This window comes from Amphiprion ocellaris, chromosome 14 (assembly GCF_022539595.1).
Source record: "Amphiprion ocellaris isolate individual 3 ecotype Okinawa chromosome 14, ASM2253959v1, whole genome shotgun sequence".
In the NCBI taxonomy this organism is placed as follows: domain Eukaryota; kingdom Metazoa; phylum Chordata; class Actinopteri; family Pomacentridae; genus Amphiprion; species Amphiprion ocellaris.
Genome location: NC_072779.1, coordinates 30,397,077 through 30,416,472, shown reverse-complemented (window position 1 = coordinate 30,416,472; position 19,396 = coordinate 30,397,077). Strand labels below are relative to the sequence as shown.

At 37.6% G+C, this 19,396-nt stretch overlaps 1 protein-coding gene across 3 annotated transcripts in view; it reads left to right on the top strand.

Annotated features, from left to right (window-relative positions):
• tmem132e (transmembrane protein 132E) overlaps nt 1–19,396 on the top strand; it is a 578,927-nt gene that overhangs the window by 548,366 nt on the left and 11,165 nt on the right. For all 3 annotated transcript variants that reach the window (XM_023274649.3, XM_055017538.1, XM_023274648.3), the window contains exon 8: nt 15,549–15,743. In XM_023274649.3, coding sequence (XP_023130417.2) covers nt 15,549–15,743 — 195 coding nt within the window. The remainder of the gene's footprint in view (nt 1–15,548; nt 15,744–19,396) is intronic.

Below are 19,396 nucleotides of genomic sequence, written 5' to 3'. Positions count from 1 at the left end.
ATACATCTGAGAGTAGATACAACACAAGTTTTATTCATTTATTGATTGATTTATTTAGCCACAGCTGCCATAATATTGCCTTTTTTCATACTTTGTGTTTTCCCCAGCCGTTTACTCATGAAGCTCCACAGGTGGAAAGATAACAAATTGCGTTCAAGTGTCCATTTATTTATTTTCCTCGCAGCCTCAGCAAATGATTAAATTCAACATCCAAATCCTCCACGTGATGAAATATTCAGACACATCGACGCCACTGCAGCATCACAATAAACACGCATGCAGGATGTGACTCTTACAGACACACAAACACATGATTTTATGAAGCTGCAAACACGACTTCGATCCTAAGATCTGTCGTGTGTCATTTCCACTTTTTCCATCTCTGTGTACTTTGATCTGTCCAATCCAATAAAGTCGAAAACTCATTTTACTGGAGTGAGTACGAGGGCGGTGGGCCGGCTGCTCCGGAGCTGCAGAGGGAACCCTTGGCCTTGCAGGAGGGATCGCAGGTTTATTCTGCAGCTGTTGCACCCACTTACTTTACAACGTGGGAAGCCATGTAATTGCCTGAAAGTTTGCAGAGCGGTGCAAGTTGCCAGCGAGTGTCATGTTTTCACTTTTCGCCGGCGTTTCAAGAGGTATTACGTTTGTATTTCATCAGTTCATCCTCTCGGAAGAGAAGCACTTCATGGCTTGTGCAAACAAGCATAACGAGGCAGGATACATCTCGGTGCTCGTCAGTGTTAATTACCCCGATGGAAAGCGTAATGAAAAATGCCCATCATGTCTGCGAGATGAAGGCCGGAGCTTGTAGAAGTCAAAGTTGGGACCAGGATAAATTGACCCGTCATCTAAAGTCCACAAAAAGTGGATTAATTTAGTTCTGAATAGTAAAAAGTATTTTCGTGGGAGTTTTCTTTATTCACGACTTACCCAGCTTCATGTGTAAATCTATTTTAGCAAGCAAACAAAGATTCAACAACAACCAAAGAACGAAAGCTTGAAGATGAGCTGTATACACTCATTGGCCACTTTATTAGGTACACCAGTTCAACTGCTTGTTAACACAAACAGCTAACCAGCCAATCACATGGCAACACCTCAAAGTAGACAGTGTAAACCGAGCTTCAGAATGGGGAAGAAAGGGGACTGAAGTGACTTTCAACATGGCATGGTTGTTCGTCTGAGTAGTTCACAAACTGCTGATCTGCTGGGGTTTTCACACACACAACCATGTCTAGGGTGACACACAAAATGACAAAAACGAGACACAAAACCACAAAAGTGTGAAACAAAATGACAAAAAAATAGACTAACAAAACAAGTGAGACGAAAAATACAAAATGACACAAACAGTGCTCAAAACAATGAATAAAGCCAAACACAAAATGAGAAAAATAAGACAAAAAACTCAAATGAGACAAAAAGGAAACACAAAATGACAAAAGCGAGAAACAAAACCACAAAAAAATGAGACAAATGACAGAAAACAAAGAGACAGAAAAACTGACAAAAAATTAGAAAGCGACAAAAAATGACAGTTAGAAACAAAACGACAAAAAATAGGCAAACGACACAAGTGTGACAAAAAGTATTAAACAACAAAAATACTACACAAAACAATGAATAAAGCAAAACACAAAATGACAAAAATAAGACAAAAAACACATGCGAGACAAAAAGAAAGCACAAAACGAGAAGAACATGAGACAAATGAGAAGTCAGACAAAAGACAAAAAACAGCAAAAACGAGACAAAATATCACAAAAATGAGACAAAGCGATAAACATGAGTAACAAAATGACAAAAAATGAGACAAATGGCACGAAACAAAACGAAAGAGAGACAAAAAATTTGACAAAAGTTAGAAAGCGACAAAAAAACGGACAAACAAAAAAATCTGACAAAAAATGACAAAAGCGAGAAACAAAACAACAAAAAAATAGACTAACAACACATGCGAGACAAAAAAACCCCACGATGTTCAAAACAATGAATAAAGCGAAACACAAAATTAGAAAAATAAAACAAAAAACACAAGCGAGACAAAAAGGAAACACAAAACAACAAAAACAAGAAACAAAATATTACACAAATGAGACACAAAATGACAAAAGAACAATGAGCAGAAATTATTATAAATTTATAGTTTTAAAAATTTACAATTTGTAGTTAACGGTAATTTTTACTCTTCACAAAGTCGTCCCACAGGCCGGATTGGACCCTCTGGCGGCCTGATTTGGGTTCGCGGGCCGCATGTTTGACACCCCTGTTCTAAAATACATAAGATTAATTCTGCATTCTTGTTGCTCCAAAGTAGAAAATATGTTTTCCTAGAGTGCACAGTCGCTCATTTGACCTACAAAAACAGTAGTTGTGAGCTATGTTTTCGTCCTGTTTTCTTAGTGAATTTCCAGCTCTATGTATATTCTGCAAAAACAAACAAAAAACTACATCTTTGCGAGTTCCCAAGCGGCAGCAAGTAAAAAAAAAAAAAAAAAAGCTGTCAGAAAATATGAAGTGCTTTTAGTATGTATGTCGGATTCATATAATGTCACATTCTGTTTGTGATTCTCCCACTAGTCTCTCAATCAGGCGTCACTTTTCAGCAAACGGTGTGAATGCAGCAGCGCCTCAGTTAGCGGTTAGCTTCTACATCGTATCCTGCAGGCTTTAACTGGCAGCCGGCAGGTCTTTCTTTAATAAAGCACAATTATAAAGTCTGACTGGAGGTATGAATTGAAGAAAGAAACAGAGCTTGACTTTCAGTGCAATAGAGAGAAAAAAGGCATTAATGATCCTGTTCAAGGTGCTGCTCAGACTGATCTAACTTTCAGTAGATGTGGGAGGATGCTTCGCTGCTTCGGAGGTGACTTGTATTCCTCAGGTGTGTTCCTGCCACAGGCGCCAGTGAAAAACTTGCATGAATAAATCTGAAGCCTCACAACCCCAAAGTGTGATTTATCGATGTGAGATGAGGAGGAAGTGCAGAGGTGTAGCAGGAAGCAGATGATGTGGAGAGACTCTGCTGCTCGGTGTCAATCTGCTGCTTTATCGATCCTCTGAGCGCCGGTGAAGTAGTGCTTCCACCGGCGTCACGGACAAGCCGCTGCTTTAGGAACATGTAAAGTGTCGCTACTTTGCTGCTTCGCTTCGCTTCTCCCGCCTGCAGACGACAAACTGAACCAGGAGCGAAGCCGGAAGCTGCTGACCTCCACAAGCCGGCAAGAAAACTGCACGACAGACACCGGTGTAGCCGTGAATCAGTGTTTCTCTCAGACTGGTGGGTTGGTCGGAGTAGCTGTGTTTGCTCTCACGTGGGAGGTTCATGTATTCATTATCTCAAGTAGTTGTTGAATAGTGTAGAATGGAAGAGTTCTTCCCTGTTCAGTTAGGTTTTTAAATGAAGACGTTTGGTTGATTTTCCTAATTGAATACAACATGAGACAATATTAGTTGAAGGACTGTCAGAAAGTTGAAAAATCTGACAATTTTTCTGTTTTTACGGTTTTGTCTCTGATTAATGGTGTAATTTTGGCAATTTTTAAAAACATAACCGGCTGCTAACGTGCCAGTGACTCACCGATCAACAAAAGTTAAAGAAGCAATAAAAAATATCAATCATGTTCATTCAAAACTACGTTTTTGTTACATTTTGCATTACTTGCATAGATTTTATCCATTAATATATTTTAATTATCTAAAAATGGTGTCTCCGCATACTACAGACATGGAGCGGTTTACATTTTATTATTTGTTTTCATACTATGGAATTTGCATCACATTATTGTTGGTTGCAGCTGATGTACTTGTTTCTTGTGAGTTGTGTTCAGGAGCACTTATTTTCTTGTTTGTTTTTTTTTACAGAATCTGGCTATTACAAAGGTTTATTTTTGGCATTTTTAAAAATGAAATAAGTAGAAAAAGATTTGGTTGATTTTCTTAATAGAGCCACATCTCAGATGATTAGTTCAAGGACAGTTGGAAAGTTGAAAACCCAATGATTCTTTCTATTATTAAATACATTAAAAGTATTATAATCCATGAGAATAAATGCCAATAAAAATAAAGTGATGGATAAATAACACTAAATATACTTATATAGCATTGTTAAAGACAAGAATTTACAAAGTTGGGACACTGAGATGAAAAAATAATATTAGGAGGTCAAACAAATGAGTCTTTTTATTTTTAAGTTGGAGGTTGTGCATTAATTATCACCTACAATCAGTTAATATTTTCTGTGTTAAAGTCACACACTCATGCAAGTTTTTATTTCACCAGCTTTCCTTCCACATTCAGTTTAAAATAAAGCTTTCAGAAAGCTTGCCAAAAGATTCAAATTACTAATTAAGCTGAAAAAAACCACAGTAAAGCTGACATTAATGGTGAAACACAGCAGCTACAGAATTTAAATGTTTTTTAACAGGCAGTTTTTTTCACAGGTTAGAGGCCAGAGAGGAATCATGTCGCTACACTTGCAAAATATTCAGCCTCGTTTGTTCTGACAATGTGCGATTTTTGAGATTGGACTTATTTTTAGCCGTCTAGCTGCTCGGTGTGAGGGATGGCTGGTTGCTCCATTACTGCTGGTAAGTTGAAAAAATGGCCAATTATGCTCCATAGAGATATGTCCTAAATGACTTTGGTGATTATGGACTTTTTCCTGTAGCCGCACCAGCAGCAGGTTGACATGTGCAGTTCTAAGTGAAATGTCTTGATAACTATTGGATGGAATGCCATTAAATCTGGTGCAGACATGCTCGTCCCTCTGGGGATGAACTGTAATAACCGCTTACCCCTAAAGCCCCAGGCTATTTTCTGAAACTGAAAAAAAAAGAAAAAACATCCCCCAAATTTAGTCGGCAACAGCTCCACAACTGTAAGGTCAAAATGAACAAACTTGGGCTCTGTGGATCAGACACACACGGGAGAGTTTTGAAATGCAATAAGTTTCTGTGCCTCCTTCACCGGGCCACAAGGAAAACTCAGATTTCAGAAAAAATAAACAAATTTTTACTGTGTATACCATCTTGATTAGTCAGTCAATCAAACTTAATTTATACTGCACACGTCAAACAAATCAAATGGAGTTTGAAGTTCTTAACAAGCAAATGACAAAACATACGGTTTTAAAATTAGATTTACAGACAAAAACAATTTAGAATGACGAGATAAGAGATGAGTAATTAGCCTTGTGAACCCCAAGAAGCTCACTGTGGGCTCATTTTTCACTGCAATATAAAGTCCTGGACCTCTATTTGGCTAGAAGTGGAGGAATTAGATATTTATTCTGTGCAGTATAATAAAGATTTAATGCCATAAGTCATTTTTTAAAAAGTTGAAATGATTGATTGTTTATTTTACAATTTTAAATGCAAAAAAGTCATCAACATGTACAACATTTTGTGTCATTACCAAAACTGAGGAAATGAAGACTCTACATACTAATGATGTCTACTTATTGGTGTTTATAATGTGTTCTGTGCAAACACTGCCTGCAGTTCAACCCAGTTAAGCTGAAGAGTCCTTGAATTTTTATCATGTGACCGTTGCTCATCACTGACCAAGTTATTTCTTTTCAGTTGCGCCAAAAACTGTAGAATTTTTAGTTTTTAACAGAATTTGGCGAGTGTTTTTCATTGAATTTTGACCATTTTTTAAAAATGTGACATGAAGGGATTCTGAGGCAATAGCAGAAGATTTAAGATGAAAAACATGATGAGTTTAAGGACTGTTGTTGTTGGTGTGTTAAAAATCCAACAAACCTTTATGCACTTACAGTTTGCGGCTTTGATTAATTTAATTTTGGGTGATTGTTTAAAAGATAACCTTCCTTTAAAGACAAGTACAAGTGACAAGTAAGTAAAACATATTTATATAGCACTATTCACAGATGCAAAAGCACAAAGTGCTTTACAGTAATAATAAAACTAAAATAAAAACTAAAATAATATTAATAAAGGTAATAAATTGCTAAAACAGGGGAGGAACAGCTAAGCTAGAGTGCCATAAAACATACATCAACAAAAACAATGAATAAAATAGAGCAGCTACAGGTCAACTTAAAGCCCGTCTGAATAAAAATGTTTTCAGCTGCCTCATAAAACCTGATAAAAAGAGAATATAAACTGATAAAAACTTTATAATAATAGGTATATTTTAAATAGCACCTATAAAAACAAGAATTTACAAGGTATTTTGACAGACAAAGCTAAAGCAGGACACCAAAATGGCTCAAGAACAACAGGAAGTCAAATTAAAAATTAAACTGAGTGTGGCAAAATACAATAAAAATATTCAATTCCACATGAAAGCCAGACTGAATAGATGGATTTTTTTAATTTTAAAACTACCAATATCTTCCTGATAGCAGCAACATTTATAGCAGCAACGTACAACAAACATGGCACAAAAAAAATTCTCAACTGCAGCAGATTTAATGCAACAGAAATGAAGCACAGCAGTGAATGTTTAAGTTGTACTGAGCTGCTTCTTCCTTGAATGCACCACCCGGAGCAGCCTTCAAAAAACTGTGGCAGGTTGGATTTTAATAAAAGATAGAATCTGGTGCAAGGAAATGGAGCTGCAGGGTGGAAAGGGTTACATTTTCATGCATAGCTGCCACAAGGTAAATATGTTTTACCTGCAAAACTGACTACCAACTTCAGCTGTACTTTAGCTAATTAGCTAAAGTTAGCTAAACTGTAGAACTTGATGAATATTATCTTTTATTATATCAGACAGATATTAGACAAGATCACAACCCAAACGCAACATCCTGTTTGTTGAGTTTAGAGTCAGATCTTGCTTTTTTTTTTTTTGGTCTTCTTCTGGTTACCACTTTCTACTCTTCACAATCAGCATGCAGTCTCCATTACCACACACTGGATGCAGCACGTCGCACAACGTTCTGTGGGGGTTTCCACAGATGCCGTGGGAAACTTGGGAAATCAGAGACTGTGGGAAAAGAAAATGAGGCAATCTGAATGAAAATGAAAAACAAATTGCTGCACTTCATCAACGAATGCACCTCGGAACACATCGCAAACATCACAAATTGATAACACCCTTCCTCCTGGGTTTTTGTTTTGAATGTGACAAAAGCACGTTTGAAGCTTAATTTTCCTCCGAAAGTCTCAGCAGTTCGCAGCCCCGAGTATTATTTTAAAATCAGGAGACGGAATCAGCACCGATAGATTAAATAATAAAAGTGGCCAGAGCTGTTCTCCACTTTTTTCCTTATTTGATATTCTGGATAATCATTGCGAGACGTCTGATCCAGATAAACCTCTTAAGAAGGACGCTGTCGGGACTGTGGTGATGTGATTCTTTACAGGTCTGGTCTGAAGCGTCTGTAACTCACATTTCCGCCAAATATTAATAGATTCAAAGCTGACAGCTTTAATTAACTTGATGCCAAAACCTTCCTGTCCTGACATTGAACTATTTTCAGCTTCAAACACTGAAATTTAATTTGGAACTTAATACACACTCTTAGATCTGGGGGTCTCAACTGCCCTCAAAAAAAACTAGTTTATTTCATTTGCACATAAGAGCAGAATTGTGCAAATGAGCTCAACAGGGGTGGTGACTGAACTTAACACACTTTCATACACGATGAATTCATTTTAGTAAATTCAGGCAAAACCAAGATGTGGATTAGTGATCGTTTTTTGATCAAAGGAGGAAGTAGGAAGAAAGGAAGTAGATCAGTTTCTCTTTTTCCCATTGCCAACAGAGTAACATCGAGGTCCTTTCTGGTGAAAATCAATTTTACCTTGTTAGCATGTCCATATGGTGTTTTTTATATGGTATAAGACACATCAGGACTTAAACAGTCAACGCCATGGTTGAGCTTGAAAGTCACTTTTCAACTTTTATGTTGAAACATCGGTTTTAAACATCGATACGCCGATGAGGCCCACCTTTACGTTGCAGTGTCACCTGACGACCCGATTGATGTCTTTATCAACTTTATTTTTTTGATGGATGGAAGATAATTTTCAAAACCTCAGTCAATCAGGACAAAAATGCAGTTTAGGTCATTGATGGTGAAACTGCAGCTCCGTCATTTAACGAATTTTTAACATGTGAAAGAGGCGTTTTTGACTCCTGCCAAAGTTTTGAGCCTCACATTGGAAATGTAACTATGAATGCATGCATTCATTTGAAGAACACTGCCAGAGTGCCAGTACAGAGATGCAACTGCATTTACTGCCTGCAGAACTGACTGTTGCTCTGCTATCTGGTCTCCCCAAGAACAATGTATCTCAACTATAACTGCTTCAAAACTCAGCTGCATGTGTGTTGACTAAGACCAGACAGAGAGTACACTATTGACCAGATTTACAATCTCTGCACTGGCTACCTGTCTGCTTTAGAATTGATTTTTAAGATCCTTTTATGTCTGAACGTACGCAAGATTACTCCTAATTGAACCCACTTTAGGTTTGATGCTGCATTACTGCAGCATAGTGGGAATTTCAGCCGGTGGAGGTCAACAAAAAGGTCTTTACTTAGCTGGCATCAAAGGCACATAATGTGAATTTAGTGAACATCTCACAGTCTGCTTACTGTCTGGTGTATGTGAATCCGGTGTTCATGCACAGCTCAGGCACATTTAAATTTGTCTTAAAGGGTCTGTGGAAGCGAAATGGACTTCAAATCTGACACGTGCTAACTATCTAAATATGCTAAATATCAACAGTCTTTCTCCAGAGTTACAGACACCACCTTTAAGTCAATCTCTGACACAGAATCATACCATAAATACAGTCCCAAATATGCAGCCAACAGTAAAGAGATGAATTTATAGTATTTGTCCAGAGGATCTAAACTTCCAATTCATTGTGTATGTTTACAGCCATGCAATGCACTCTGGGAGCGTTGTGATGTATTTCGAGAGACTGGGCATCTAGTTGGCTGATCTTCATTTGCATAAAGTTACAGTCTAAGCGTCCATCTACAACTTAATATCTCTAAAAACTCCTGAAAACCATTCAAACTAACTGGTTTTGATATAAAACGATGACAGATTCCGCAACTGCACCACTTCTTTGTCCCCTCAGATGTTTTCAGAAGCTCATTTTGCTGAACTGCATTCAGAATATAGGAGAAAACTTCCAAGCAAGCTGCCGTTTTTGAAATCTAGGAGCAGCCAACCTACAGGTGAAGCATTCTTCCAATTAAAGTGCACCCAGTATTTGCACAGTTGTAGCTGGATGTAATGGTTTCTTTAGCATTAGTGGTGACACCATCTAGTCGTACGTCTATCAGAAATCCAATATTGGGAAGAGATGAATTCATGGTACGTGTCTACAGGATCTAAACTTCCAATTAATTGTGTATGTTAGCAGCCATACAATGCATTGTGGGAGCATTACGATGTATTTCAAGAGACTTGTTGGCGGATCCTCATTTGCATAAACTTAGAGTCTAGGCATCCATCTACCACTCTATACCTCTAAAAACTGCTAAAAATCTTTCAGATTAGCTATTTTTGATATAAAACGACAGCAGATTCAGCAACTTAGGTGACCACAGGTGAAGCGTTCTTCCAATATTTGCACAGTTCTAGCTGGGTGGAATGGTTTCCTGTTGGAGAGCATCTGTCATTACAACGCCTATTTGTACGTCCATTGGGAATCCAATATTGGGAAGTGGCACAACCTCAAGTGTCCAAAACTGCCCCTGTGGACACATACCATTACCACCACTGTTCTTAAATACCAATAACAGCATCATGACTGCAGCAGTACGACCGATGCAAATCCATAAATCACATTGTCAAGAAGAATCTTCATCCTTAATAACAATTCAGTCTAAGATCAAGTGTTGAGATCCGTTTAGCATCTCATAAGGCGACACTTTAATTTTATTCACATAATAAGGGAGGAATCATAACTCACTGCATGTGCTTTTCTATTATTTGTTCTCAAGATAATTTTTTAAGCCTCTTTTTAAACTACTGGCAACTGTAAGTGGGAGCTGCTATGAGCCATCACATCTTTTAATATCACTGTTGTCCCAAAATGTGGGTTTGTCTGCTTATTGGGTTAAAAATAGGTCCTTTTTTGTTGTAGCTTTCCATGATTTAGCCTGTTTTCTTTCAGCAGTTGTGTTAAATTTGGGCTAAAGAATCTGTAGATAATGTGCATAAAAAATTTATGAGATTTCTTTTTGTTTTGAGGGTTTATGTATGCCAAGCCAAGCAACAAAAATAGCGTAGACCGTGGGAGGTTCAAGCACTGATACCAAACTTCGACTGCAGCACCCAGTTTATAGCCGCAATGGAATTTTTCCTTAAATATCCCTGAAATTGGATAAATGACAGTTGGGGAATAAATATATGTTTCCAGCTTGGATCATGACTTCGAATGAGATTAGTTTCTGTGATTACATTTTTTACTTTATACAGTCAATGTACAATGTGTCTTTGAATTGTGTTTTGACATTTGGACATAGTTGGCAATATTGATTTTTAACAGTGTTAGATGTGCTTTTTAGTCGCTTTAATTGGCCCCTGAAAATATCAGGCACGGCTGAATGGAATGCGAAATAGCAGAAAATCAATTGGAAGCAAGCAGTTTTTGCAAACGGAGTCAAACTCCGACTGACCTCCTCAGGATTTATGCTCAGACGCGTTTTCACACAGAAACTGACTTCTGTTCGCATCCCTCACCTCTCCGTCAGTGGTCAGAACATGACTTATGGACTTCATCTGTATTAACTCTCCTCTCAAATTGAATCCGTCCTCAGATATAAAAAGTTCCACAATCGCGCTAAATGCAAAAGATTTTGTCTCTGCTGTAAAAAAAGAAAGAAGAGCTCCCGCTGTGAGAGTGATCCATCATGAGTTTACTTTGTGAAAACTTTTTCAGTTCATCCATTTGCTATCATGCCTCGGGGTTTTTTTTTCAAGCACACACACTCTCATGTGTGTGGTTGCATGTGCACATGTTTGTGTGTTGCCCAGTGAACCATAACACTCCTTTCTGGTGCATTAATCCATCACAGGCAAACAATATGCATATGGAAGTGGAACCTGACTGCAGAACTTTGTAGCTGCATAAAAGGGTTTTTTTTTTCCGTCCTATTTTTAGCCTGCTAGCATTTACCAGCATGGAGGATTATTTTCTATTTACTTATAAAAGATTCAATGCTAGTTAAATAACTTTATAGTACTTCTGGTAATGCAGTATACAGCGTATAAAACAAACGAAGGTGAGCTGCTGTCCGGGACACACTTTGACACGCAGCTGCAGAGAGGCTTTCACACAGCAGCATGTAATTGTTTCTAACCATTAACCTCTGTAGGTTAAAAGGACATTAGCAGTGAGCCTTATATCACTCTTGTAATTGTGCAACACCAAGTTTGACAAGTCGAGCCGTCTAATTAGTGTGACTGTTGTAACAATGCCACGACACTGAAAATAAGGAGTGAAGGTGTCATTGAAGGTGAGAATCTTGTTCTGAAGTGGAGAATGTGGGCATTAATTAATCACCAGATTGTGCAGCTCCAGCTGGATAGAAGCTGTTCCTAAAGTGTGTGAGCAGGAAAAGGCCAAAGAACACGATAACAACTGAGTATAGTCCACATTGTGGACAAACACAGTGAAATTTGGTCCAAAACTCTGGAAAAAGTTAGAATTGAACCTTGAGTTACTTCAATTTAGTGGACTAAACAAAAGGAACCTCTTATAGTTCTTGTTTTATGTGTTTTACGTCCCCATTGTTAATCTGTGTTGTGCTTATTTTTAAGGCAATTCTTTAGTGTTTTGTGTGAAATCACAACTTTGTACAACAGATGTTACCTTACAAAATTTGTAAGGTAAATATTTGGGCTGCAACTGGCCAAAGATCATCCTGGTCGACCAATAGTCAATTCAAGCCGTTAGTTGACTAGTTGTCATATTTGTTGTTGTATAATGTGTATTTGTTGGAGGACATCAGAAAATGATTTGAGTCAATAATGAGCCTTTGAAGTATAAATATTACGAGCACAAAGTGAACCGCAGCAACAGCATTAGAAGCAGTCGGCTAATGGTTCTGAAGGTTCTGGACATTTTGGTAATAAATATAGTCATTTAGGTTTATTGACAAAATGCACCTCAGGTCAACGAAGCACAGCCAGCGAGCACTTGGTCCTCGGTAAGTTATCACAGAAACTATAGGACTCGGCCTTAATGCTGCCATCAGTCCGTCGCTGGTCCGTGTCAGCCCGTCATCAGAAAAGACGCATCAGTGGTCCATCAAGAAATCCATAAAGTTTTTGCCAGCCTCCTCTGTGCCTGACATTCAGGGTGCTGCATGTTCAGAGACTTTGGTATTGAGTCTCAGATGCCAGGCCAAACAAGTTTTCTAGTGGAAACTATGAATCTCCGTGTCATCTTCTTGGGGTTGTACTTTACCCTTTGTTTTATGGCACTTATCCAGGCTGTGTCTATTCTCAGATATATGTCGCTTTGGGTTAAAGCAAAATAAAATTGAGGAAATTGTACCCTCTGTCTCTGAAATGATCCCACATTTTGGATTTCCTGCCTGACATGTCTAATTACTATCCATAACCCATAGGGACCAGCAGCGTTAAGGATAATGTCCATGACTCAACGTTTTTTCCTGCAACCAACCAGAACTTGGTTGACTAAACCTTTAGGGTTGACCATAATGTAAGTCCAGTTTTGACGTTGTTATAGCAGAACAAAAATAGCAGAGAACAAGGGAGGTCTGCATTAAAATGAACAACCTCCATCTGGACATCAAGTCAAGGAGATGACGTTCTAAAGCTCCAGGAAACAGCTAATGGATGGACCTTGACTTGAGATTATATAGGAATATTTTCCTAACAATGGCTATAGTCTAAAGATGACCATAATGGTGCTCCATAATGGTTTCCATAGCAACCACCATCCATAAATCCATCCATCCATCCATCCATCCATCAGATCAACCCTACTACCTTTGCATTGCCCAAAGAATCACCAACTGGTGCGATGGAAAGGTTTGCGTGTCCCTGTGATTGTAGAAGGCTACAGTTGGGGGCAACAGCCCTTGGCAGGGTCTCCCAAGGCAAATTGGTCCAATAGTGGAGGGAAATGATAAGATAAGATAAGATAAGATAGCCTTTATTAATCCCACAGTGGGGAAATTTGCAGTAAAGAAGGTGGCACAGACATGTGAGGAACATATATAGCAATAGCACAGTTTCTTCCTTCAGTAGAAATACTGATATGAGAAATATTGATATTGCACAAATTCTTCCATAGTAGAAAAATTCTGATATTTTTTTCTACATTGAGAAAATTGACTTTGCGTAGAATTTTTAAATGCACAAAATATTCACAATGCACAGGTAGAATGTGTTGACTAGAGTCAAATGTGTCAGTTTCTCTATGTAAGGTTTGCTGGGTATAGTTTTAGCTGTAAAGTCTGAATGCAGGTGAAGCATCTTGACCCTGAAGGAGCTCCCCAGTATTATCCTGTAGATGGCGGGATGTGTTGTCCAACTGGGATGATAGCTTAGCATTCATCCTCCTGTCTCCTACAACCTCCACTGTGCCGAGAGGGCGTCAACCTCTTTTTACTAGCTAGTTTAGTCTCTTCCTGTCTGCTGCCCCAGAAAACTACTGAATAGAAGATGGCTAATGCCACCATAGAGTCAAAAATGGACCTCAGGAAAGCTTTCTGTTTGCTATGTCGGTATTGTAAGAGCTATCAGGATACCCAAATGAATCTGCAAACAAGGAGGGCAGAACCTCGTCAAGAATACAGAAACCAGGGCCTCCTTGTGGAGCTGGATACGGATTGGAGCTCCCCAACCAGCACCAAAACATGACATAGTGAGTACCTGCAGGTGGTGGACAGTGAGTCTACCACCTGCAGGTACACTACCGTTCAAAAATTTGCGGTCACTTAGAAATGTCCTTTTTTTTTGAAGGAAAGCATTTTTTTCCATGAAGATGACATTGAATTAATCAGAAATACAGTCCAGACATTGCTAATGTGGTAAATGACTATTGTAGCTGGAAACAGCTGATTTTTAATGGAATATCTCCATAGAGGTACAGAGGAACATTTCCAGCAACCATCACTCCTGTGTTCTAATGCTACATTGTGTTAGCTAATGGTGTTGAAAGGCTAATTGGTGATTAGAAAACCCTTGTGCAGTTATGTTAGCACATGAATAAAAGTGTGAATTTTTATGGAAAACATGAAATTGTCTGGGTGACCCCAAACCTTTGAACGGTAGTGTAGAGTCACTGGGTCAGGAGTGCACTGCAGCCTGGGAGGTCAGACAGCAATGTTATATATACCGTCAGTTTATCCCATAATAGAAACGGCACAAAACACATCTCTGCACCTTGTCGTCCTTCCACACTAAAGAGAAGAGAGCAGAAGTAGAAGCTACAGCGGCTGTAATAAATAGAGACTCTGCTCGTGTGTTTATGTGCACGTGTGTGTCTTTATTAGGGAGGTTTACGATTTTGAGTGCAGCGGAATTCGTAATGTATCGAGTGCAGATTCATAAAACCAGACACCTGCAGATGCATCTGTTTTCGCAGATGATTCGGCTCAAGCCTTCACATGACAAATTTCATTGCAGTAGATTACATGACGAATTATCGCTTCAAATTACGCAGCACTTTGATCTGAGGCAACGATGGCAAAAAAAAAAAAAATCACAGATGAAAACGATGATATACGAAGCCTCCCTCAGGTGGAGAACCGTGTCATTTTATTTGACATTTATCAGTGTGCACACTTGTCCGTTTGAATCCGAATTTCCACGTCAAATCACAAATCAGGTGATATTTGAGGCTTTTAGGCACTGTGGAAATGCAGCACGTGTATAAATTGATGTAGCTGTGTTGCTGCTTCAAGGTTTCAGCTGATGATGATTGGAGAAGCTTGTCAGAGCACCGAAGCCATCACCGCTCCGGCTTTACATGCTTTCTGACGCCGGAGTTATAAAATACTTAAGCTGAAGGTGGAAAAGATTTCCCCGTCTGATGCTGAGGACAAGGCCACCGCTTCCCTGAATGTCTCTTTACTTTGTTCTGTCCCTCATGACCTCTGGTTGCAATTGCAAAGCGAAATGATGATATTTTACAGGTACTCAGAGTACCGGGTGCAGAGGCCTGTCAAAAGCCTGGGATTACCTGAAGAGGCAGCGCCGTCTTTAAATGGTTGCGGTGTATCTTGTGATGACACTTAGATGGGCACAAGTGTTTCTGCTAACCGTCACTTTGAAAGCATGCGCTCGGATTGTACCTTGTTGTCTGGTCGATGATGGATTTCCTCTCGAGTGGGGCTTTTTTTGTTTGTTTGTCTGCTTCTTCGCTATGATAGACAGAGAGGCATCGACACGTGGATTCGAAGACGCACTGGAACAAACAACAGCACAAAGCACTTTAATCCAAAATTGGCTTGTCGTGGGCTTTATGAGCTTCAGAAAGACAATAAAGTCGTTGTCTATTCTGGACTTAGACGACGTCCTTCTGTCATGTGCAGAAACAATAAAAGCACCTCTTCTTCTTCGTCTGCAGGTGGAGTCTCCGCTGGCGGTCGACGCGGTGCTGGGAGAGGCAGCGTTCTCGGTCACAGATGACAAGGTTTCCATCACGGAGCTGCGTGTTCACGCTATATCAGGCCTGACCCTGTCGCTGCAGCCCAGCCCCGGCAACAGCCACACCATGGTGGCCAAGGCAACGGGCCTCCAGACGCTCACTGCTCCCAAACAGGTACAGCATGATTTATAACACTGTGCGGTAAAAGAGAAATGAACATGTACTCCGGTAGGCACAGTTTTCTTTTTATAAATGAACCGTGTATAGGTGAACTAGACTGTATCAGCTGTTAGGTTAATACAAGTCAGGGCAACAAAAATCCAGCCTTAGAATAAAACATCAGACTCCATCACAGACTGTATGAAGAGGTGGAAATATTCACAGTAAATAGTTAAACTTCCTGACTGCTACATACAGTCACTTTTCATTCCAGGTCTTCTCTTGGATAATAATGGGCTTACTAATCTTTAAATAAACTTGAAAATAAATGGTTTTAAGGTAATGCCAAGAAGACATGAATTCACAATTATTTGCCGTTACTTCAGAGAAATCTGTTTTTGCTTTGACACGAAAGACTCTTTTTTTTTTTTAAATTTGTACATTTTTAAAAAATCTAATTAAATTTACCATGATTCAATGCTGTAAGGCAATAAAAGGGGTACACTACTGTATGTTCTAATATTTATGTTGCAGTTGAAGTAACTGCAAAGTAAATAAATGTAATCTAATAATATCTTTGTATTAATCAAAACAACTCATTGGCAGATTTTCAACCTTCACATAATTTTGCATTTACTTTTATTATAACAAAGTTGTTGTAAGTTAGAGTTGAATTTCCTTCTAAGTACAAAATAACCTTGTTTTTTTTGTTGTTGTTGTTGTTTTTAGTGTTTTTTTTTCCAAAACAAGGACATGCAATGTTTTATTTTGCATTTAATATTTTCAATGAATTGGCTTTATCTTGTAGGAAATAGTTTTCACACTGACATGAAAGAATCTTTTTTAATAAATTATTGTCATTAAAACTACGCCAGACTGACAGTGAAGCAATTCTGGTAAGGAATAAAAAGGGAAAACTAAAAAATTAGATAAAAATTACTTTTCACAAGAGAATATCAACCATATACAGGGGGGTTTAAAAAAAGTTTTAAAAAAATCTGTGTGTCCTAGCAAACATTTATGTTGCAGTTAAAGTAAGAACAACATCAACATTATTTTTTTTAAAAAGAAAAAGAAGTTAATCCACCGCATAAGTAGCATGTTTGTGTTCAGATTACAATGACTTGTGTTTCTTGTGTTTGGTAACCAAATACCAAATTGTAGTCACATGCAGTTTAATTATAATAACTGCATTATTCTGATAGTACAAAATAAGAATGTTTTATAATTTTATATTTATAAATCTGTTTTCACTTCGACATGTAAGAGTCTTTCTCTTTTCAATTCCCATTTTAAAAAAACAAATAAACTGACTGTGATACATTTTTTATAGTCACTGTACATATACAATTTTTGTTGTTTATATGGAAGCTTATTCAATAGTTTGAGCAAAAAAAAATCTAAATTTCTGATAAATTTTGTCCACTTCCACTATTATCTAATACAGTATGAAAGGGGTAAGAAAAAAAATCTAAAATAATTTATGTGTTATTTAAACAACAATAAACGTAATATACACTTTTGAAAGTTTGAAAATACACTTAATTAGTATAGTATTCATAAGCATGTCTGTATAGATCAGAATAAAAAGTGGAGTCAGTAAAACGTACTTCTTGTAAACATATTTTATCGATATTCAAAAAACACGTATATAACAGCAAATGTATGCAATAGAAGTCTGCAGGTTGCACCACAAATCCTCCTAAAATTACCACCAGTCTACTTCAGGTAAACAAACAAACAAAAAAAACCCAACCATTAAGGGCTTCCAAAGCTTCCGAGACACAGTGTGACCCTGAACACCTCCCAGTTAAGCCATTAGTGGTTTTATTCTGGACAGCGTCTAATGAAGATGGATGACACTGACACTGTAAACAATGCTGACTCTGCTCCGTTTCACTGAACAAGTCGTGCTAATTAGACACCGGCAAATAAAAACAACAAAAAAAAGATGATCCCATCGCTGCACATGTTCACTGTTGTTGTTCTGGCAGTTCTGGACCTTTTCTTTCACGCATCAGATCCTTTTACATCTCAGCTGGATCAATATTAATGTGCAGGTGAACTGAATTTGCAGAGTATCATGTTGTTACTTCTGTTGTTTTGCATTGGATCTTAGATTATCTGTCGAGATATTTGAGAGACGTGAATGCACGCTTCTGTTTACAATCTAAACATAATAACAGGGAACATCATCAGAGACAACACTTACCCTGGACATGATCTATTCTCCCCCGTCCCCTCCGGCAGGCGCTATAGAGCCATGTTCACTAAAACCACCAGATACAAGAACAGCTTCTTCCCCACTGCTATAACCCTAATAAACGGTTGAGCCATTCCTCCACACCTGTACAATATACAATTTACCAATGTTCATGTACATTATTTTTGCACTAAGAACAGTAATTCTCTCCTTTTTGCATATTCTCACTGTAGCAAATACCATTTTTGTACTACGATGTTTATATATTCTTTTCTAGATGTGTGACTATCTGTATATTTATATTTATTGATTTTTATCACGACTATTATTGTTTTATTTTTTGAATCAAAATATTTTTGTTTTATTTTTATAATTTTTTTTCTTTCGATAGTTATTCTATTATTGTCTTGTAGCTATTACCATTTAGCATTACTGTGTTCAGATATTTTTTCTAGATATGTAAATATCTGTATATTTATTTTTATTTATTTTTATTACTACTATTATTTTTAAAGCAGTGTATTTTTTTATTTTATTTTTGTTATTTTTTCTCTTTTTTCTAGTTTATTATTCTCTTGTAGCTATTACCATTTTGCACTACTGTGTTTATATATTCTTTTCTAGATGATTAAATACCCTGTATATATTGATTTTTATTTATTTTTATTACTATTATTTTTTGAATTTATAAACTTTTTAAAAATTTATTTTATTTTTAGTTTTTTGTTTCATTTTATTTCTTCTTCTTTGTATAGTTATTTTATTACTCTCTTGTAGCTATTACCATTTTGCACTACTGTGTTTATATATTCTTTTCTATTTTTAGTTATTTTCATTACTTCTATTATTTTTTACATTTTTTATTTTTATTTTATTTATTTTTTCCTCTTCTTCTTTCTATAGTTATTTTAATATTCTCTTTCCTTATTCCTAAAGTGACACCAACAGCCAAAACCAAATTCCGTATGTGTTGCGTACCTACTTGGCCATTAAAGCTGATTCTGATTCTGATAACATCAACTTTTATATGCATTTGAATATGGAAATGATCACTGGTACTTAAATTCAGCAGCTCTTAGTAGGAGTTAGCCTCTCTTAGTAGTCAGCATGTTTCCTCATTTCTGCCTCCAGAGGGGTAAAATTAAGTTAATTTTCAAAATCCCCTCAGTGGCTCAACTGCGTATCGACAAGCAGGCACCAGTTTCACTTTTGAGCAATAAAATTATTGCCACGCTAAATCTTTTAAGCTCCGGCCTGCATTGTTAGCGAGCGAGCCAGATAAAGGCAGCTGCAGCGAGCTAATAAGTATCTTCGCTGCTGTTTTATTACAAACTCCATATTAGCCGAGTGTGACGAAACATCCCCAATACGTCCAAATACATCCCCCAAAATGGATTTTATTGCTCAAGTGAGAAGTGAGAAGATGTGTGAGGGGGGAGAGAGGGAAAAAAAACTTTCTCTTTTC